General features: G+C 43.3%; 1 protein-coding gene across 6 annotated transcripts in view; it reads left to right on the forward strand.

The window, feature by feature from the left end:
- Positions 1-23,790, forward strand: part of PRKCB (protein kinase C beta) — a 302,187-nt gene that overhangs the window by 257,347 nt on the left and 21,050 nt on the right. For all 6 annotated transcript variants that reach the window (XM_029947104.1, XM_029947100.1, XM_029947101.1 and 3 more), the window contains 5 exons: positions 610-672; positions 5,664-5,802; positions 14,385-14,465; positions 14,753-14,860; positions 19,573-19,713. In XM_029947104.1, the coding sequence (XP_029802964.1) occupies positions 610-672; positions 5,664-5,802; positions 14,385-14,465; positions 14,753-14,860; positions 19,573-19,713 (532 nt within the window). The remainder of the gene's footprint in view (positions 1-609; positions 673-5,663; positions 5,803-14,384; positions 14,466-14,752; positions 14,861-19,572; positions 19,714-23,790) is intronic.

The following is a 23,790-nucleotide window of genomic DNA, read 5'->3' on the forward strand; positions in this document are numbered from 1 at the left end:
ACGTGGAGCCTGCTTGGGACTCTTTCCCTCTCTCTCTGCCTCCCCCCACCTCACTCTCAAAATAAATAAAAAGAGCCTACACTTTAGATGGATGCTGTGCCATTCATTAGCGATTTAACTTGGCCAAGTTATTTTCTGTCACTAAGCCTCCTCCTGTAAGGAAGAGGGAGGTAATTGTAGGGCCTACTTCACAGAGCTGTTATTAGGGTTTAATCGGATGATAACCTAAAATGGTGGTATGTAGACAACAAGCCCTCAATAGGTTAGCTGTTAGTATTCAGATACTGGATTTGTCATAGACAGAAATTGTCATGCTCCACCCTGTCTGCCCCCTCGCAAGGCCTCCCCCCCCCCCCCGGCCCCCCCCCCAATGAGCAAGTGCTGAATCTGTCCCCACCCTGATTTGTCCTTAAGGCAGCCTCCTGGGTCTCCCAACTCTGTCCACACATCTACCCCCCCATACTTCGTTTCATGAGACACGTGGCTGACCACGCACGGTGGGGTGTTAATACTCTAAGCCTGGTTCAACGTTGTATTGAATTCTGAGGGTTGCCGAGTGTACGGTGTCCTTGAATCTCTCCATCACTTTTTGTTTTTTTCTACTTTCAGATTTTACGCTGCAGAAATTGCCATCGGTCTGTTCTTCTTACAGAGCAAGGGCATCATTTACCGGTAAGTGAGCACTGCTACCCTTTCCAGCCTCACGGCTCCCTCAGCTCCTTCCCTCCCTGCCTCTTTCTTTAACTGCTTTTAAAATTAGAATCCGTGGTGGGGGAGGAGTCCTCCAGTCCTGAGTTGGGCATGTGTTCTGTCAGGCAGCATCGCCCACTGCCCTGGCAAAGTTTGGGCAGCTCTAGATGGCAATGGAAGATCTCTATGGATTCCACCACCACTGATGGTTCAGCGCCTCAGCGTGAGACCATTTGCTTTAAGAAGGGGAGGCTCACCAGTGGGGGCCTGGCATTTCCTTCTTTTGCCTTTGGACCCCCAATCTGGGGAAGCAAGCAAAGAATCTCGGCTGGCAGGATATGATGGATCCTATTATTATGAAACTTCTCTTTTCTGCTATGTAACTACAATTTAGAAATGAATCTCTGAAATGCTTGCCCTGAAAGACGGGATTAAGTTCAGGACTTGGCATTTGCCCATTTTTGGAGGAGCAAGTGTATGATCACAGCTGTGTGAGTCATACCGTTTTATATTTCACACAAGGCAGACTACCGAGCCCGAAGCTGCTATTGGTCAGTGAGTCCAGAGCGTACAATTCTCCTGATGCCACATGGATGCAAATGGTATAGGCAGTGCAGGTTTGGGCTGGCTGGTTATGCAAGACAGGCTGGCAGAGGCACAGGGCTTCCAAAGGGCACTTGGCATGGGTGAGGGTCTATCAAAAAGATCGTGAAGAGCCACGAAATTCCATGTCATTCATTTATTTGACATACATTTATTAAAAGCCTACTATGTGCTGGGCACTCTTCTAAATGGTGCAGATATGGCAGGGAAGAAAATGGGCAAAACTGTCTGCCTTTGTAGAGCTTCTGTTGTAGTGGTTGGAGACAGATCCATAAATCCCAGAGATACAGTCCATCAGGTCGTGATATGTGCTATGGAGTAAAGTCGAGCAAGGCTGGGAGCTGGCATGTGCCACAAGGTGAGCAGGGTGCCTGTCATTCAGTGGAGAGCACGGGATCAGGCTCTGGAGGGTTAGGGTGACCTGAAAATCCTGGGCCCCTCGGTGCAATTAAAGGACATAGGACCAAAAAGATGTAAAGAGATGAACCCTGGTGGGCTCAAGGCAGACAGTGGAGGGGAGGCTGTGGGCACTGGCGGAATGGAAGGATGGACGGTGTGTACTTTGCCAGAAACCTGCAGAGTCCATGGGCTATTTTTTTTTCTCTCCTTGAAGTGGAGATATGAAGCTAGTAGGGAAGAACAAGCATCCTGAGAACATAGAGTCTCTACTCTCCGGAGTTATTCCTGAGAGTGGAAGGATGAAGGTCAGGAAGAGGAGTGGTTTTACCTATCACATGGGTGAGCTCGGTGAAGAAATAGAAAGAGAGAGAGAAAGAAGAATTTAAACTGTAAATCACATGCTCATTCTGGCCATGCTTGCCCTCAATGAACCTGTATTATTGCGTGTGCCCCTGCGCGGGCACCTCTGAAGCCCCTGATTCCATTTGACCACCACAGTGCCAAACAGAACTCTGAAAGGTGCACATTATCTTTCCTGTGGCATGTCAGTGACTTCAGGTGCTTACTAAAGAAAGGGGGGTTGGGAATAATCCTTGGGTCTACATGATTTTCACCTTATGTGCTGACATTAGAACCTAACTCTTATGTGGGATGGCTCTTGACTAGAATAGAACTGGCCACCCAGGATTGCTGAGCAGATTAAATGTGGGACTGCCAGTTTATTGGAAGAAAATCCAGTCCCAGGGGAGGTACCAGGAGAGGAAATAGAGTTTCCTGTCAGTTGGGCTGGGATAAAGGGTTAGGTTTCCAATCTAGTAAGGACCTGGATTGGGGTCTGGCATCCAGGACCTTTGCCATCCAGGTCATAAAATACACAGATTACATTTCAGGTGCTGAGACTTTGGCTAATTCAAAGCTCTCTCTCCTAACTACACATTCTCCCATTCTTCCTCAACTAGTCATATTAGGGACTATTATACTAGGGAACATTTATCACTCTTTTAAGGCATTCAGTATCTGAATTCCTTTCATTTGTGTGTAGGAACAGAGTTTAGCTCCTTCTATACAGAAAGAAAATGCCAGGTAGTTTCACAGCCTCCCTACAGCAAGGGCAGACCCAGGCTGCGACACTTGTCACACTCATACAACACCGTGAATCAGAAGGTAGTGACCAAGAAAGGCAGAGACTGTAGAATCGAGAGTGGCCATAGTAATCAGCCACATCTCATTTACAGAGGCAGGAGGGGAAGGAATTCTCAGCAACAGCACAAGAGTCCAGCAATAGGCCGCATGGAACAAGACCTCTGTGGGGGCATCTGTGACACCTTCACTAGACTAGCTCTGCATTGCAATTAAGCATTGTTCCTGACAACCTTGCCTCCAAATCTGGTTCTCTAACCTCTTGGAGATTCTCTGAATTCCCAATACCTTTTCAACAATCCCTTTCTAGGTTGAAATGGTCAGAGTTGAGTTTTTGCTCATAGTCAAGAACCTTGATTGAGACAGAGTTTTTGAAATTGAAAATCAAATGAAAACTGTAAAAAGATTACACAACAGAAGATGTGTCATTTTATAACTTAATTGAAATTACTGTCATTTGGAAAAGTCTTTTTCCCTCTTTCATTTAGCTCTACAGTTCACTGAGCAGTTCTTATATAAAGAGGATGAAGAATTATGTGAGATTTGCCCTCTCTGAGGACCATGGCTGGAGATATTGGGTGGAGGGAAGACAAAGATCCTTACAAGCTTAGAGTATTATTTATGGGTCACCATCCCTAGAATGTGTGATGGTTTTGCCCTTGATGGATTTCTGAAAATGTAAACAATTGCTCCAGCCCCCTTTTGAAACAGAAATGAAGGATTATTACATTGAGCAAAAAAATGCAGTAGACTATCAAAATGCTACTCTGTGACAGTGAATATGACTGGAATGTCCCCTAGTTGCACAACCTGTTGGCCCTTGGCACCTGAAACTCCTTTGCTAGAACCCTTGAAGATGTTATCACCTCCCTAGTTGCCCCAGCTGCCTGTTTTGGGGCATGTGGTCAAGCTGAGGGGAATGTCATGAATCTCTGTAAATCAAGTCACACGTGGACCTGGCATATTTATGCAAAGCAAGTTCCTGCAAAATCAAGTTTTTCAAATTCTAAGCTGGCATTCAGAGACCACTGTGGCTTGTAAGGAAGTATGAAGCCTGGATTTGGATGATACCATGGACAGTACCAAAGATCATGGAATGTTGCTATTGGCAGACAGGTGGTACAAGTAGGCATCCCCATCGACCTCAGAGACATAGGAGGTGTCAATGTATTTTTTCCTGAATGTATTCTTTTAGTTGAAAGTGATGACAGCAACTCAATTCAAACTAGCTTGTTAAAAGAGGTATTTTTTTGGCTTACATAACTGAAAAGTCCAGGGGCAGATCCGACTTTATGTATGGATGGATCCAGGGGCTCAAATGATGTTATAAGGGTTTACTTTATCACATTTCCTCTAGGCTCTTCTTTATCTATACTAGTTTCCTTCTCCTTCTGGTGACCCCTGGCACTTCTAGACTTACATTCTACCACCTGAGCAATCCCAATGTAAAAAGAGCTCATCTCTTTTTTACAAATCCAGCAAAAGTGCCAGGGCTGATGCTTGATGGCTTTGACTAGCTCATACTGGATCACATGGCCATTCTTGAAGCTATGACTGTGACCAACAGGGTGGGGTGTTTCCTATGGCCAGAACAGGCCCACATGATCACTCCTGGAGTCAGGAGCTAGGATCAGCACCACCAACCTTATATGGCATAAGAAGCAGGGAAGGGTGATCCTTCAAAGGAATATTGGGATGCTCTCATCACAAGATGTTAAATTAGGTAGGGACCACATATGTCCACCACCCAATGAAGGTGAGTTAAGGTAGAGATCTGAATTGTATAGTAGACCCTCTTATCTCTAAGGAAAGTGGACTCTATTGAGATCAAGGAAGACTTGCCCATAGATCACGACTACTCGTTGGTACTGAAACACCAAGTGTTGACACTGAAGTAGATGTTTAGGGAAAAGGAAAGTTTGATGATATTGAAGTAACCCAATATGCTGGGAATGTGCAAGCATTATAAAAAATAATCGAGCTCTTCTCATTGATACAGATGAAATAAAAAAAAAAAGAGTACAGAGCATGTCCTTTAGGTTTAGGTTAAAACTCAAATGTAGCCTCCATGGAGGTGACACATCCTGACATCCTGTTTATGGAAACCTTCCCCAGTTACTGATTCATCATCCTCTTCATCTTCTTCACACCACCCATCAAAATCTATAATAATCATGCTTATTGATTTGAACACTTGTTAATTGTCTTTCCCCCTATACTGGAATTTAATCTGAACAAGGGCAAGATGTTTATCTCTTTCATGGTATAATTCTAGCTCCAAGCATAGTGCTTGTCACACACTAGGTGTGCAACATATTTTTTTAATTGAAAGGATCAGTGGGAGCTCTTGGGGTCATGTACTAGGAATCAGCCTAGGAGAGCTTAGAGCACTTGAAGTTAAATCAGATTCTTCCCATCAGTTGCTGTTTTTTCCCTCCATGATCTTCAGAGTTATTTTCAAAAGTAATAATTTTGTGAAAACTATATCTTGCTATGAAATATAAGGGGTCCTTAAAGTATAAAGATTAACTCTATGGATGCTCTGCTCTTTATTTAGCTTCCTGTCGATCTCTCTTTTCTTAGAGCTGCTGTCTCATTGTGTCCTTGTGAGACGTTTGGCACAGTTGGATCTGTAGAAAAAGAGAAACACACAAATGTATAGACCCCTCTTTATCTGCCAGATTATAAGCTACTGGGGGGCAAGGACAGGTTTATACCCACTTCTGTGCTTCCTCAACACCTAACATGGTGTTTGCACATCATGGGTGGCTGTTGGTTGACTTGAAATAAATAGCATTTGTTAAATCCTTAAATTCTTATGTCTGCTACAGTGACCTCAAACTTGACAATGTGATGCTGGATTCAGAGGGCCACATCAAGATTGCTGATTTTGGCATGTGTAAGGAAAATATCTGGGATGGAGTGACCACCAAGACATTCTGTGGCACCCCAGACTACATTGCTCCTGAGGTGAGAGCTGATGGGACCCCAAACATATCCACATGGTGTTGATGTCTCCCCTGTACCCTGGGTGGCCATGTAAGACATGGGAAAGGTTCAGGGGGTACCTGGCAAGCAAACCTCCAGCTGGTCCTTCTCCTGTACTCTAAATCATTCCTTTGAGATCACACATGCAAATTAACTTAGCACACATCCAGAAGCTCAGGCCCAAAATATATCAAGGTTTGGGGGAAAATTTAAATAAAACTCAAAAAGAACCATCCACTGCACATCAGTAAAATTCTTCAAGTTGCGATGGCTCATGGCCATATGATACTGCCTAATTATGACATTGAAACATTTGTTAAGAGGAGGAAAAGAGAGAGAGACAGAGAGGGCTTTCCTAGGCTGACATATGACACGGGATCTGTGTACTGATACTAAACCCCGATAGACTCAGAATTTTCCTTTCTGTGAGTAAGATATAAATGAAAGGGAAAAGATTTAATTCTAGTGCCTCCCCCTCCCTTCCCAAAGGAAACGGTCAGTTGCAGAATGGATTTCCCCAACATGGCATGGAACAGAATTCGTGCCAGATGATAGCCTTCCTTTTTCTCTGAATTGGTGCTCAGAGAAGTGGCATTTTGCAATCTGTTACTAGATTTTTAAGGAAAGGAACTGAGGGTGTGACACAGAATCTTGGAAATGGGCATTCTAGAATTCCTTTCTTGACTGCCACTTATATGGAACAATGATGATGGGAGGCCCCATGTAATTAATCTGGTACAAAATTTAAAACCTGCATACTCTTCCCAAAGCAGCTCCTCTTCTAGGAACTTAGCTTACAGTACACAAACATACATGCACAGCTGATAGGATAGGTGTTCAAAGTCCTTTCTTCATTACAGTGCTGTTTTTAAATAATGAAAAATGGGAAACAACCTCAATGACTATCAATAAAGGAATGGTTACCTAAAATATGTTACATTTACATTAAGAAATATCATGCAGCTCTTATAAAGATCAGAGTACATCTGTTTGTACTAACTTGAACAATGTCTATCAATCAAGGAATTATTTATAGTATGGAATACCATATCAATTCAATTCAAATGAGCTAGTTAGGGGCACCTGGGTGGCTCAGTCAGTTAAGCATCTGACTTCGCTCAGGTCATGATCTCATGGTTCATGGGTTCAGGCCCCACATTGGGCTCTGTGCTGACAGCTCAGAGCCTGTAGCATGCTCCAGATTCTGTGTCTACCTTTCTCTCTGCCCCTCCCCCGCTTACTCTCTCTCTCTCTCTCTCTCTCTCTCTCTCTCTCAAAAATAAATAAACATTATAAAAATTTTTTAAAAAGAGTGAGTTAGAACATATGTAGATATGGAAAGATTTTTGAGACATATTGTTATGAGAAAAAAAATCTACAGTGAACAACTATATGCCAACAAGCTGGACAACTTAGAAGAAATGGAAAAATCTTTAGAAACATGCAGCTTACCAAGACTGAATCAAGAAGAAATAGAAAATCTGAATAGACCAATTACTAGTAAAAAGATTGAATTTGTAATAAAAAAATTTCCCAATAAAGAAAAGCCCAGGACTAGATGGCTTCACTAGCGAATTTTATCAAGCATTTTAAGAAGAATTAACATCAATCTTTCTTAAATTTTTCTGAAAAATCAAAGAGGAGGGAAGACTCACAAGTTATCTTAGAAGGTTAGCATTATTCTAATACTAATAACGGAAAGGACACTACTAGAAAGTAAACTATAGGCCAATATCCCTAATGAATAGAGATACAAAAACTCTCAGTAAAATGCTAACAGACTGCATTCACAAGCACATTAAAAGGACCATTCACCATGATCAAGTGGGATATATCCCTGGGATGCAAGGATGACTCAGCATGTGCAAATCAATCCTTGTGATACATCACATTAATAAAATAAAAAAGAATCGTATCGTTTCAATCGATGCCAAAAAAGCAGGGATAAGACAAAAGTGTTCATTTTCACTACTCTTATGCAACACAGTACTAGAAGTCCTAGTTAGAGCAACCAGGCAAGAAAAAGAAATATCAGAATTGGAAAAGAAGCAGTATAAATGCTCTCTATTTGCATATGACATGATTTTGTTTGTAGAAGATCCTAAAAACTCAACCAAAACTGTTAGAATCAATGAATTTAGTAAAGTTACAAGATACAAAATTAGTATACAAAATCAGTAGCATTTCTATCCACTAACAATGAATTTTCTGAAAATGAAATAAAGAAATGGATCTCATTTGTAAGAGAATCAACAACAATAAAATACTTAGGAATAAATTTAACTAAGGAAGTGAAGTGTTTCTATCCTGAAACCTACAAGACATTGCTGAAAGAAATTTAAAATATAAATGGAAAGACATCCCATGTTCATGGATGAAGAATTAATATTGTTAAAATGTCAGTGCTACCAAAAGCTGTCAATCGACTCAATACATTCTCTATCAAGATTTCAACTTCATTTTTTAAAAGAAGTACAAAACACACTCCCCAAATTTATGTGGAAACGTAAAAGACCCCGAATCGCTAAAGAAATGAGAAAGAAGAACAAAGCAGGAGGCATTACATTTCCTGATTTCAAGCTATACTATAAAGCCACAGTCATCAAAACAATATGGTACTGACATAAAAACAGATAAATAGAATGGAATGAAATGACAGCCTAGAACAAAACTTAAGCATATATAATCAACTAATGCTTAACAAAGAAGCCAAGAATACTTGATGCAGAAGACAGTCTTTTTATTAAATGGTGCTGAGATAATTGGATATTAATATGTAAAATAATGAGGGGCACCTGGGTGGCTCAGTTGGTTGAGCATCCAACTTTGGCTCAGGTCATGATCTCGCAGTTAGTGAGTCAAGCCCCATGTCAGGCTCTGTGCTGACAGCTCAGAGCTTGGTACTTGCTTCAGATTCTGTGTCTTCCTCTCTCCCTCTCTCTCTCTCTCTCTCTCTCTCTCTCTCTCTCTCTGCCCCTCCCCCACTCACATTTTCTATTTCTCTCCTTCTCTCTCTCTCTCAAAAATAAATAAACATTCCAAAAGAATTAAAAAAAAAAAAAAAGAATGAGACTGGACCCGTATCTTACAGCACTCACAGAAATTAACTCAAACAGGATTAATAGCTTAAATGTAAGACCTGAAACCATGAAACTTCTAGAAGAAAACATAGGAACAAAGCTCCTCAATATGGGCCTCATTAATGATATTTTGGATATGACACCTAAAGTACAAGCAACAAAATCAAAACAAGTGTGACCATATCAGACTAAAAACTTCTGAACAGCAAAAGAAACCACCAACAAAGTGAGAAGAGAGCCTAGGGAATGGGAAAACATATTTGCAAACCACATATCTCATAAGGGGTTAATATCCAAAATATATAAAGAACTCCTACAACTCAGTAGCAGAAATGAAACAAAACAAATATCCCAACTTAAAAAATAGACAAAGGACCCAAATAGACATTTCTCCAAAGAAAACAAATGAAAGGCCAACAGGTACAGGAAAAGATACTCAACATCACTCATCATTAGGGAAATGCAAATTAAAACCACAATCAGATTGTCACCTCACACCTGTTAGAATGGCCATCATCAAAAAGACAAAAGAGAACTGGCAAGGCATAGAGAAAAGGGAACCCTGTACACTATTGGCGGGAATGTAAATTGGTGCAGCCACTGTGGAAAACAGTGTGGAGGATCTTCAAAAAATTAAAAATAGAACTACCGTATGACCCAGGAATTCCACTTCTGGGAATATATCCAAGGTGGAAAAACACACACTAACTCAGAAAGATACCGACACTCACATGTTTATAGCAGCATTATTTACAAGGCATGGAAACAACGTAAGTGTCCCCCCACCCCCCCTCCCCGTGGATGAATGATAGAGAAGGTGTGGTACATAGGTATGTCATGGACTATTAGAAAACAAGGAAATCCTACCATTTGCAACAACAGATGCACCTTGAAGGCATTATGCTAAGTGAAATAAGTCAGACAGAGAAAGGCAAATACTGTACAATCTCACTTGTATGTAGAATCTTAAAAAAAAAGAAAGAAAGAAAGAAAACCAAACTCCCAGAAAACGAGATCAGACTTGTGGTTATCAGAGGTGGGAGATGGGGAGGGGGAATGTGGGAAAGTGGTCAAAAGCCACAAATTTCTAGTTATCAGATTACTGAGGATGTAATATACCCATGATGCCTGTAACAAACAGTGCTGTGGGATGTGTAGGAAAGTTAAGAGAATAAATACCAAGAGTTCTCATCACAAGGGAGAAAACTATTTTCCTTTTTTTTCTTTCATTTCTTTTTATTGTATCTATAGAGAAGGTGGATGTTAGCTGAACTTATTTTAATCATTTCACAATATATATAAACCAAACCATCATGCTGTCTGCCTTAAACTTACACAGTGATGTGTGCCAATTATTTTTCAATAAAACTGGGGGGGTATCAAGGTACAGAATGTAAAATACAATATGATAACAAGTATAGAAAACAAGAACAATATACAGAAGACTCATATGCTTCCATGAGCATGTAAAAATTCATGTCAAAACATAGATAATCTGGAAGTTTACAGACTGATTTTATAACATCAGTTACCTCTGAGGATAAGGGTACAGTAAAGAGAAATTTAGCCCAATCTATGTACTGTTCAAATTTTTTACAAGGTAAATGTATTCGTGTATTACTTGAATGATTAAAAGCAATCTTTTAAAATAATCCTTTTTAGATTTCCCCTTCTATTAAAACTAGAGCATTCCTGTGAAACCTTTTCTAAGCCAAAATGGCTTGAAGTAAAGACATATTTTTATAGTGTAGCAATTTTATATGGAAAAAAATTTTTAATGTTCTGAGACCCAAAAAATAACTTCTCTTTGCCTCTTCTGATGCATTAGCACACATCTGACTAGTGGATACATAAAATTAACTGAGATCAAGGGGCTCTTGGCTCAGTCAGTTGGGCATCCAATTTCAGCTCAGGTTATGATCTCACAGTTCCTGAGTTCGAGCCCCACGTCAGGCTTGCTGCTGTAAGAGCAGAGCCCGCTTCAGATCTTCTCTCTGCCCCTCCTCTGCTCGCACTCTCTTTCTCTAAAAAATAAATAAACATTTTAAGAAATATATAATACATCGAGATCAAGCCCAGATGCTCACACAAGTCAACGCTACGGCTGCTTGATGCCGGATGCCGTTCCTGGGGAGAAGCTTGGCGGTACCACTCTCGCTGTTCTGTAATGGCTCACTGCAGACCAAATGCTGAGCTCTATTTTTGCTTTTTGCCTTTATCCTGAAAGCAAAAGTCCCTCTTCGGATTTATTTGGTTAACGGAAGCAGATAGTATTGTAGGTCTTTCGTAAAAGCGAAGTGGGATAACGTGAACTTTCAGAAAGCAGGGGACACCTGTATTAGAACCCAGGGGTGTTTTCCGTATGTGACGTACCTCCGTTCATCATCATTTTGTTACATATGAGTTCAGTAATCTCTGGCTTGAAACTCACTGCACTGAAGGATCCCCAGGGAGCTCTTCAAATGGAGGCTGCCCAGGTGTTACCCTCAACTGAATCAGAATCTCTGCAGGAAGGACCTACGTATCTGTGGTTTTCCAGAGTTCCCAGGTGGTTGTGATACTGGGTTCCCGGGGAAGCGGCCCCCTCCTCCAGCCCCTGATGGGAGGAATAAGCTGGGGTCAGGCTTTCGCCCAGGCTTTGCCATTAACTAATAACCACATCACCTTCTGGCAACTTCTTTCACCTCCCAGGCTCTATTTTCCTTTGTGAAAGGATTAACTTGTTAGGTTGTCATGAGGCTCAAATAAGACATGAAGTACTTTAAACGTGTGAAAACACTTTCAGTAAGTGTTCTCACAGAAAGCTTTCCCTTTGGTCTCTTGCTGTTTAATTCTCCTCAGAGGGTGTTTCTGATTTTTTAGGATAGAAGGTTTTAGGTAGAAGATGGAGTTCAATAAGTGGACATTTCGTCTTAGAGCCAAGTTCGCGCAGACACATTCACTGAGTCAATCACTGAATGAGAAAAACTTCTACTTACAACTAACATTTGGAGGGCATAGTGTGTGAGAGGCATGTATCTCCCCGTCCTCCTCACAAAACCCTGTGACCTAGGTATTATAAAATTCCTTTTGTAAGTGAGGAAACTGAGATATCAGGAAGTTAAGTAACCTCCCCCAGGGTCACACAGCTCAGAAGTAGCAGTCTGAAGTGTATGTCAGAACTGACCCTGGACCTTTGCTGTGCCACCGTCTCAACCCTTTGATACAGTTTTACACCCCTGTGTATTGAAAGGTGGATGGTCACACAGCTATTCTAGACTTTGCCATACAAATCTGGTACTAAGTATTAGGTATCAAAAACCTTAAAACAATATATATCATTGCAGAAGGCATGGACAGACATTTCTCCAAAGAACACATCCAGATGTTCAACAGACACATGAAAAGTTGCTCAGCATCACATACCATCAGGGAAATGCAAATCAAAACCATGAGAGAGCACCTCTCACCCGTCAGAATGGCTAAAAGCAAAAATACAAGAAACAACAAGTGTTGGCGAGGATGTGGAGAAAGGGGGACCCTCCTGCACTCTTGGTGGGAATGCAAACTGGTTCAGTCATTGAAACAGTTTGGAGGTTTCTCAAAAAATTAGAGCACTATTGTATGATGTAGTAATTTCACTACTGGGAATTTACCCAGAAAATATAAAAACACTAATTCAAAGAGACACATGCACCTCTGTGTTTATTGCAGCATTACTTACAATAGGCAGACTAAAGATGCAGCCCAAGTGTCCACTGATAGATGAATGGAATGCATATATATGAATATATATATGGAATATTACTCAACCATAAAAAAGCGAAATCTTGCCATTTGCAATGACATGGATGGATCTAGAGGATATCATGCTAAGTGAAATAAGTCACTCAGAGAAAAGACAAATACCACACAATCTCACTCATATGAGGAATTTAAGAACCAAAACAAATGAACAAAGGGAAAAAGAGAGAAAGAGACAAAGACAAAACAACAAACAAACTCTTAACTATAGAGAACCCACCAATGGTTACCAGACATGAGGTAGGTGGGGGGCTATTGGGGAAATAGGTGAAGGGGATTAAGATGAAAATAAAATAAATAAAATAATTTTTTAAAAATCATACATCCCATTTGATCCACCAATTCTACTTCTAAGAATTTATCTCGAGGAAATAATTGGACAAATGTCCAAATATCCAATTACAAGGATCTATATGATAGAAGAAACCTGATCTTGGGAATAGGCAACATAAATTTTGGTATAGCCATTCAGGGGAATGCTGTGCAGAGGTAAAAACTGATTACATTGATGTGCGACTTCTGCGTGGAAATTTTAAGGGAATAAAATACTTCATTAAAGTTCCACATATTAAAGTGGAAAGTGTTTTACAAAAATACACACACACACACTTTAATATGTGGAATTTTAATGAATTTACTATGTATTCATAGAAAAGAATCTACGAAGAAATAGACCAAAGAGCTATCATAATTTTTCTATTGATGATAAATGATTATGGGTGATACTAATTGTATTCTCTTAGCTTGTCTGTGTTTTTACTTTTTACTTATTTGCTTATCTATATTTTAAAATAAATAGTATAATAATAAGAATGCTATTATAACTTTTTAACTTAAAAATTTTTGATTGTGGTAAAAAATATATAATTCGCCATCTTAACCATATCTAAGTTAAGAAATACTACAGTACTCAGTAGTAGTGGTAGTCAAGCTAAGAGAATATAATTAGAATCACCCATAATCATTTATCAAGAGAAAAATTATGATAGCACTTTGGTCTGTTTCTTCCTAGATTCTGTTCTAGGAATACAGTTCAGTAGTGTTAAGTGTATTTCCATCGTTGTGTAAATGTTATTATTTTTGTAATGAGAAGCACTGTTTTCCTTCTTTAAAATGCCACTCACTGTGTTAAAATGAAAAAATAATGCACTGGGGAGGTGCACCTGGGTGGCTCAGTCAGTTAGCATCGGACTCTTGATTTTGGCTCCGTTCATGATCTCATGGTTGATGAGATTGATCCTAGCATCGGGCTTTGCACTGACAGCTCAGAGCCTGCTTGGGATTCTCTCTCTCCCTCTCTCTGCCCCTCCCCTCCTCTCTTTCAATCCCTCTCTCAAAAAAAATAAAAATAAAATTAACACACTGTACTAAGTGCTTTGAAAAGGCAGTAAGACACCCACAGATGTCCCCCCCTCCTGCAGTTACCCTTGTAAATGACATCTGTCTATCTTTCTAAGGTAAAGAAATAGCTTGAGTGGGCACTAGGCTCCTTAGTCACTCTTTTAGACAGTGGCTCATAATCTGGGACTGTAACAGCCAATTTAATCCTTCACAGTAGGCAGATGAGAGCCAAAGGAAGAGCTCTCCCTCCCCCTTGCAGCCCCAAGATGCTTCACTCTTACATTAAAGAAGTGAGTATTCAGTCTCCAGCCATGACAAGAAGCTTACCACCTCGCTGATGGAATACCTTCTGTTTTCCAGATAATTGCTTATCAGCCCTATGGGAAGTCCGTGGATTGGTGGGCATTTGGAGTCCTGCTGTATGAAATGTTGGCTGGGCAGGTAATTGAATTTTAAGTGATTGGTAAGAAAAGTCCTCGCCGAATCCCATCTGCATGGTTTCTCTAGGTGAAGGTGTCTACTTGATACCTGCTCATAGATTGGAACCCCTAGGACTTCCTTGGCTTTAGGGTTACCCTCGTCTTTTGACTATTTTTCCTTATCTTGTCCCTTGAAGTTCCTGAGTGTGGCCTCACTGTGGACCCCAAGGAAAAGGGCCCAATGGTTTGGGGCAGTGGAGGAGGGTCAGGCAGGAACCCTCTCTTCCCACACTATTCTTTGCCCCACAGGCACCCTTTGAAGGGGAGGATGAGGACGAGCTCTTCCAGTCCATCATGGAACACAACGTGGCTTACCCAAAGTCCATGTCCAAGGAAGCCGTGGCCATCTGCAAAGGGGTGAGTGAGCCCCTGAAAGGTGGCGGTCAGGACCCTGCACAAGGATGCCTCACCCAGGGAGAGAGGGGGAATAGAGACTGAACTCTATCTCTCCCCCCACTTGCTGGTCTGTGAGCCTGGCATGGACCTCCCGGGGCAAAGAGAGCTTTTTTCCAGTCTGCACAAAAGTAGCAGAGAGGTCTGCCTGCAACTGTATCTTGCTGCTGGCTGGGCTCCAGGCCGTAGCCTACACGAGGGAATGCATATGGAATGAATGAGATAGGAAGCACAGAAACTCTGCCAACGAGCTGGGACCCATGGGAAGGTGTGCAAGAGGTCTGCGGCACGGACCTGTCAGCCTTGTGTGTGGTTAATACTAACTTTTGTCTTAACAAAATATCATGCAATATTGAGTTTAAGGGATACTCTGGATAAGCTGACCCAAATTTTGTCTTCAAAATCCCCGGTCTCCCCTCACCCAACCCACAAAGGGCTGAAAAGCATGCACATTTTGTATGCTGCAGTGTGTGTAGACTGCACCAGTGAAGAGAGCGGGCACATGTGTGCTGGTGAAGATTGCTTTGTTATGCACCTGGCATTAGGCCAGGTGTGCTCCAGGGACCTCAGTAAGTCCCTGGAGATCCTTGGTCCTCACCTTTGGTGCCGTCAGGATGACCTGAAGTGCTTCCTCAGATTGTACATAACCTCAATCTCACTCTAGAGATTGTCTGGACATCTGTGAAAGTCTGCCAAAGTCCCCCTGCTGTTCAACCTATTACGCAAATGTGGGAACATTTCAGCTCTGATGGAAGTGTGAAAACGCTATAAGAGCCGCAGAGAATATGGCCCATAGAGCCTGCCTTTATGAAGTATTCACTCTCCCACCAGTCGGGGGGACAGGTGCATTTTCAAGGCTAGGGCGTGGCCATGCCTTCCCCGTGGGTTCCCACCTGTGTGTCTGAATAAGCCAGCACTGCTCGATACAGCCCCACTCTTCCGGGCCCCAGTCAATGCCTGGCACGCTGCATGGATGCAGAAAAGCTGGAAAATGCAGGCACTTTGTTTTAGCTGGGCTGACCTCTCCGGGTAGAGCACCTTGTCACACCCCCTAGATTCTCACTCTTGGTGAATCACCTGAGCTTTGTATCTCAGCTGCTTAGGTTATGCTGCAAATATCCCTGGGGGAAACCACGTGTGAATTTGTCTCAGTACCCAACATCTTGAAGTGAATTGGGTGAAAATATTTTCTTTGAGAGCATGAGGCAAGAGGAGGGAAAATGAGGAGCAGAGAATAGAGACCCAGAGGTTTACCGGGAACTTAAGTGAGGCTTGTAAAGAAGAACACTACGACGACCACACCATGTAAGGTCAGGGCAGACCCCTGCAGACATGTTGTGTGGGGGAGGAAGAGGTCACATACTGAGTTTTAGTTTGTGTAATAATTGCCACCATTTAAAGGGTAAGGATTTCCCATAAAAATTAGCTTTCCAGGTTCTCTTGAGAAATCTGACCCTGCCATGCTGGTCCATCATTCCTATAAAGCACCAGCCAGCTGGATGGGAAGACCGTGTCCCCTTTAGATAGGGCATGCCTTCTCCAATTTGCAGAGATTCCCCATCTGAACCAGTTTCCTCTGGGTTCAAATCCTGGTGCTGGCATCAGCAGCCCTATGACTGTAGGGAAGTTCCCCAGCCTTATCTGTGGATTGAAAGCAATGATATAACTCCATACACGATTCTTTGATGATTAAATGAGTTCATGCACGTGTATCACTTACAACAGAGCCTGGCGTTTTGATCCAAAGCCCATGGGCCATTATTATTATTATTGTTACTAATGCCGGCACTAACCCCTCTTGGCATCTAAGTATGCAAACACTGCCATAGGAATTGTTTTAGGTGGGGGATTTGGGAGCTCAAGACCCTTTGCAAATCTCAACCCTTCCACTTCCTGGGTGTGTGGTCCTAGTCTGCAGCTCTGGCTTCTGTTTCTTTATCTCTAAAAATGGAATAATAACCCTCATTGATCATTGAGTTGTCTGAGAGCATTAAGTCAGTTAACATAAGAGAAAGCTCCTTGTGTGGTATCAGCACATAGTAGGTACTTAATACATGCTCAAGACATTCCCCTTCACGACTCTTCCCTGCTGGGACAGCTGGGGGTTCTAAGTGGGTCATGGAGGAGAGAGGATTTTCCAGGTCAGCTGCATTCAGCTTCAGCTCCAATTAGCGGTTTCCCTGGTGGAGCAGATTTCTATTAATTTGGGATCCATAACCTTCAAGATTAACTGGGTGACTTTTTTTACTTTTGGGTTCAAGGACCTTTCAGAGTTGAGTGGGCTGAGTCCAGTGTGGGCTCTTTCTTCAAGATTGAGTGAGGCTCCAAAGAAGAGATGACGCTCAAGTGAACAGCAAACACTTCCTCCCGAAAGGCAGGCCCCAGGGGATGCGTCTGGGAGGTGATCAGAGATTGGAACAGTGATTAAATCCAGCTGCCTGCCTGGCTTCAGGCACATCAGCTCAGAGTGCAGTAACTGGGCAGAGACTCGCATTAGTGCTGGATGATTTTGCAGTGGCTTTTCTTTGCTTGGCCATCCTTGTCCTTACGTGGAAATTGAGTTCAGCTTTCAAAAACCGTTCCATTCCCATTGAGGTCCTTTCTTTATATATCTATCCCATTAAAGAACCTATTTTCTGCCAGGAAAAAAAGTTAATATGACTTTGCTCAGAATGCCACTCCCACTTGGAACAAACTTAAAGCAGACAGAAGCCCCTGTTGGCCACATGTTCACATAAAAGCAAGTAGAATGCATTAGCACAGAGCACCTAGAGCTCTGGGTGGGAGTGGGGTGAGTCTGCTCAAACCATGGCTCTGCTCCTTGGCTATGTGCCTCTGGGCAGATGACTATTTCTCCAGACCTGGTATCTTATCTGGAAAAGGAGGATAATAGTTGTAAAGTGAAAATAAAGATGAAAGAGTAATGGCTGGGAAGCCTGTAGCACAGAGTCTGGGTGCACAGAAAGTACTGAGTTCACAGAGGCCATCATTGATAACATCACTGGTAGTGCTAACCTAGACCTCCTAGCCCTTCCTTTCCTCCTGTCCTAACCCTGCACAGCTCTCAGGGCTTGACCCAATGTGCTTGCCCTCAATAAACCCTTCCTGACCAAGCCACACCCCAGATATCCCTGAGGAGCCCACATATGAAGAGCTTTGTTATTTAAAGCTCAAGTTCTGGGGATCCCTAGGTGGCTCAGTTGGTTGAGCTTCTGACTCTTGATTTTGGCTCAGGTCATGATCTCACAGATGTGGGATGGAGCCCAGTGTCAGGCTCCACACTGACAGCACGGAGCCTGCTTGGGATTCTCTCTCTCTCGCTCTCTCTCTCTCTCTCTCTCTCTGTTCTTTCTCCCCCACCACCTCAAAATAAACAAATAAACTTTTAAGAATAACATAAAAGCCCAAGTTCTGGAGAAGGCAGAGGTGAGATCCAAGCTCAGCTCTGCCACTTCTCACCTCTCCAAGTCCTTGCTAGTTGCTTAACCTCTTTGAGTATCAATTGCCTGGTTGTTGAAATGGGAAAAATAATAAACCCACCTCACTGGGTTATTGTGGGAATCAGGTACATGCAAATCAGGTAGCAGCCTAGAATAGAAGTGCCCACTTATTTTTCCCTCCTGAGAATAGCACCTGTGGAGTATATGTGCTCGTGGCGGGGGGGGGGGGTAGTTTCTGATGACAAGTTACCTGGGAGCAGGAAGCAGGCTAAGCTGAATGTCCAACAGGGTAGGTATACATTGCTGGTTCATCTCTTTGCTACAATCTAAGGGCTCTGACATCATGGTGTCAGGCCAGTTCTGGGCAGCTTCTTGGTCTTGTGCATTTCACTGCTTGTTTTTCCTCTTTCAGGTCTTCTCGTTGGGTGTTTTTTTTTTTTTAATCACCAACTCCTCCATCTTTGCTCTCTGTGCCTTTGCTCAAGTCTTGAGATCAGACATGTTTTCATGCTGCTTTGGATTCATTTACAAGAGGAAGCCTGTCTGGTTTCATCTTGGAGCATCTATTCATCTTGTTATTTAGCACTGGCTCAGAGACCCAAAGATGGAGGGTTCTGATAATTAAGTAATTTAAATGGAACACCAAAGAAACCTCAGCGGAGTTTAGTGTAAAGTGTGATACAAGCAAAATGAGCTGGGTTAGCTTTTGACTATTTAATGAGCTTTTGGAAAGTAATTACTTGAAACTTGGGTCCATTTGACTAATATTTTTTCTTCTGTTTTGTCATTTTCACAAGTGCTTTACTGAGAAATGCAAATATTATCAGAATGAATGTGGCCTTTGCCTTGGTCACACTCCAGCTTTCTCGAGGTGGGAGGCAGGGCATTTGAAGATATTGAAACTGTCTTCATTAAATGCACCAGTAATTGCATAAAACTCATTCTTAAATCAGAATGCATCGTGTGACATTTCTAACTTGAAGTTCAGGGCCATATTGAGGCTTAGGTTTGATTAACCATAAGCAATCTTGCTTTGGAACAAGGAGTGGCAGGCTCTGTTACTGGGTCCTCTGATTATAAGGACCTCTCTAGGAAAGCATTGTTGGAATGAAAAGCGGAAGATAAAAATTGAGTCTTTTGTTGTCCTTTCTTCCCTAATTCATTAGACTCCTCATTTCTGAGCAGCTCATGTGTCCTCCGAAGTGCATTAAACTCAAACTCTCTCTTCTCTTGAAGCTGATGACCAAACACCCAGGCAAACGTCTGGGTTGTGGACCTGAAGGTGAACGTGACATCAAAGAGCATGCATTTTTCCGGTATATTGATTGGGAGAAACTTGAACGCAAAGAGATTCAGCCCCCATATAAGCCAAAAGCCGTAAGTAAACTGTCCCCTCCGACTCTTGGATTCACACGCATAACACACTCTCTCCTCTCCCGATTGTGTGCGCCCCCGGTGTTCTGAGGGGTAGACATCGATGTCCCTCTCAAATATGTCTGTAAGTGCTCCCGTCGATGCACACGGTCACTGGGTACAAACGTGGAGATCTCCGTTCACACAGCGTGGCCTCTACAGATGCGGGAGAGATGCCAGATTCGAGCTTGTGCTGTATCGGTTCAGTTATGAGGACGGTCTTCACTGGCAACTTTTTGGAGATGGCTCTTTGGTGAGCAGGGTTCAGGTCCGGTTTGGGACCTTAACAAGGAGTCTTATTTTGCCCTCGTTCTTTCCTTGGTTCGACGGTGTCATTTTCTCTTCAAACTGACATGGAAAAGGTCATGTCACGGTATTTAATTCTGAAACACACAGTACGTCCGAGGCAGTAAATAAGACAGCACCACCGGCCACCTCCTGCCGGAGGCGAAATAGATTCAGAGCAAATGCTGGCCTGCTCGCTCATAGGCCTCTTAGAGGCTCTCAGTGTAGATACGGCTGTGAGGCAATGTCTATAGGACGAAGATTTGAGCCTCCCTTTTCCACAGTCCTGCGCCCATGGGAGGGTTTTCCATCCCCAGAGACTCAGGTGAGCATAGTGTCAGACCCGGGGAGGAGGAGTTCACCCTGAATTAATTCGGACTGCAGGTCCCCAGGGAGGATACTTCTTTGTTAGACCAAGAAGAGCAGAGACCTAGTGACTTTATTACGAGCTCTGAAACTGCCTACTGAGGCTAAAACGTGCACATAAACACTGTCATTGAAACCTGAAATTGTAGATCCGTGATGAAAACAGTAATTATTCTGATAGTATTATTATTATTATTCATTTCTTGGCCACTTATTATGTGTCAGGCACCATATTATGCACTTCATGTGTGGTGTCTGATAAAATCCTTGCCACAGCCCGTTACATAGGTGCTGTTACTCCGTGTCCTGGAAGAGAAAATGGGGGCTCGGAGAGGTTAGGTGCTCTGTCCCGGGTCACTCGGCTGGTGTGCGAGGGAGCAGGGACTCAAACCTCAGACAGCCTGACTTTACTTGAGGCATATCAGAATACCCAGGGGCAAATGGCGTGTAGGTTGAGGAAATCCTCCCCGGTGGGGAGCCTGGGTGGCTCAGTCCCTGACTTTGGCTTAGGTCATAATCTCGAGGTTTGTGAGTTCGAGCCCCGCCTTGGGCTCTGTGCTAACAGATCAGAGCCTGGAGCCTGGAGCCTGCTTCATATTCTGTGTCTCCCTCTCTCTCTGCCCCTCCCCCACTTGCGTGCTCTCTTTCTCTCAAAAATAAATAAAAACATATAAAAAAATTAAACAAAGAAAGCCTTCCAGGTGATTCTCATATCTACCCGGTGCTGCGCCTTCCAGGCCATCCCACACCATTAGCATCCCTGCTTTACAGCATCCCTGATGTGTCCTGTGTCTCTCTGGACACTCCCTGAGGTTAGGAAGCCAGGTTATTTAGAGACAGCCAGTTCCACCTTGCGGCCCTTCTAATTGTGGCAAACCTACATGTTGGTGTCTAATCAGCTCCCCCAGAACTGCCATCCCTCTGGCCTGTTCTGTCCTCCAGAGCCTTTTTCTCTGCAGAGCATCTTTCAGACATTTGCAAATGCTGGTCTTATATTCCCGAGTCCTGTGATTTCCAGGCCAAACCGCGCCCCCCTACACGCACACCTTCCACCTGCAAGCATGTCCCAAATGACATCACCTGCAGGTGCCGATTGTCTTCCGGGTCACCATCTTCAAATACCGGTACAAGATTTCTAATAGTGTCTGACCCTCAAGTGAATACAATGGGTCCTACAAAAATCTCTGGATTATTCTAAAGCTGGTGACTTTGGACGCGTTTGTCCCCCAGTTTCATCACCTGTGATTCAGCGATGTTAATAGTCTCTGCATCAGAGGATCATTATGACGCATAAACCGCTCAGTGCATGCCGAGCACACGGCCGGCACTCTTGGAGAGTTGATAATGATTTTTGTTAGCCGCGTCACACATTGATTGATGTCTGGGGTGTCAGGATCTTTGAGGAGTAGAACTGTGTCGAGTCCAGCTGATGCTGTTCCTAAAGGTGATGTCCGTGTGTGCGCTGGGCGTTACAGAGGGGCACTGCATGTCCTAGGCAGGACTGTCACTTCTAATGAACCATTTGGAAAAAGATCAAAACAGCAGTCTGGGTGACAAGAACAGGTTCTCTGTTCTGGGAACTCAGAGATGACACAAAATTTAACAGGGGTATCTTGGGCTATTCGTGATGTCTCAAAATGTGGACACCCCCCCCCCCACACACACACACACTTGCTGGTGGAAAGATGCAAATGTCTGCTCCCTACCAGAGTTGAACCCAGTGACATTCTGGGTAGGGTTCATTCTTTAGTTGACGGGCAGTGGTTTTCAAAGTGTGGTCCCCAGACCAGTGGAATCATCTGGGAATCTGAGGAATGAAATGTTCGGGCCCCTCCCCAGAAACCTTGAATCAGAAACCCTGGGGGTGGGGCCCCATGGGTGAATTTGATGTGCCCCAGGCTGAGGTTTTGTGCTGCGGAGTTTAGTGTTAAAAGCTCAGAGGCTGGGGAAACATGGCAAGGAGAAAAATTTCTTTAAGAAGACGTTGGTTCTCGCCTAGTCTGGATGAGGGATTGTGCCTTCCTGGAACAGGTCATAGACTCCGGTGCCTATGAGGCCAGGCAGGTAATGTAAATAGGAGAGAGGGAGTGGCTGGGGCACAGACAGACTGTGGGACTGGCGAGCCAGCTACAAGGCCCCAAGGCACTCACCTCCAGCTGCACAGTTGCAAGGATCCTGCTGACCGTTACTAATGATTGTAATCTCCTTTTTTAATTATCCTTAATAAGAACTACCTTTTTCTGGGCTTCTATGAGCCGGGTTTGCCCTGCAGGGATATAGACTCTGCATCACTCTATCCGCATCGAGATTTTTTAGATGAGAGCTCGCTAGTTTTTGATATATCAGCCACAAATTTTTAAAAATTAAACTCAGTTCAGGCTGAAGTAAACACATCCACAAGTCATATGTGGCCCAAGGACTCAGTTTAAAATTTGGGGGCATAGTGATGACTCAAAGTCAGGCTGACATTTAATCTGCTCCTGTTAGTACTGGTTCTTTACAACTGAGTCCATTCCGACTGGGTAAATATTTCGAAACTTCCTGCTGAGCAGTAATGAATATAAAAATATCTAGCCAGCACCTGGCTCATAAAGATACTTAGGAAAAAGTGGCTGTTCTGACCACTGGTTTTATAAAAAGATTACAATAATTAATAAGAGGTCAATAGGATCCTCAGCCCATTCTGCATTTGATAATGGTCTCCAACCAGCCAGTGTATTGAATTCCCTCTTGTGGGCTGAACAGTGGCTTTCGAAGTACAGTGACTGCCCTGCACTGTATATTTCAAGATGTTCAGCCACCTGCTCTAACAGGAAGCAGGAACTGACTGCCCTTGCTCCCTGAGACTGAATTAGAAATAATAATAATGGATGCCCACCTCTCCTTCCGATTCAGCCTGCACATATGCCTTTCAGTGGTGGAGGCCGGCCTTAGAGTCCTCATCCCACTCAAGGATTTCACATTTCCCCTTCCACACACCCTCCCCAAGGCCCGTGGTAAGTGTGTGCCGAGTGCCATGTGCCTTGTGGGTTATTAAAAGGCGTGCATGTATCTGTCAGTAAGCAGAGTGCAGCGCGAGAAAAAAACGTGGGGTAATAACAGAGGATTATATTCAAACATCAGTGAAGGGTGCTATTATTGGAGGTTCAGCAACATGGGTTTTGCCATCTTCTGTTATGGCAAGGAGATGTATGCCGAGTGGTGTCCATAACTACTGAGATACACTAGCTTTGGTGCATTCTTTCACGTACCCGAGTGGTCAGTTTTAAACGTGCCTCTCACTGTGTCGCTCTTGCTTCAAGCTTCCCTGATGGCTCTCTGCTCCCCCCGCCCCGGAATCATGCCTACTGTTCCTTAGCATATGTGGCTTTGGGGGGGTCTTCCATAATC

This window comes from Suricata suricatta, chromosome 8 (genome assembly GCF_006229205.1).
Source record: "Suricata suricatta isolate VVHF042 chromosome 8, meerkat_22Aug2017_6uvM2_HiC, whole genome shotgun sequence".
NCBI lineage: Eukaryota > Metazoa > Chordata > Mammalia > Carnivora > Herpestidae > Suricata > Suricata suricatta.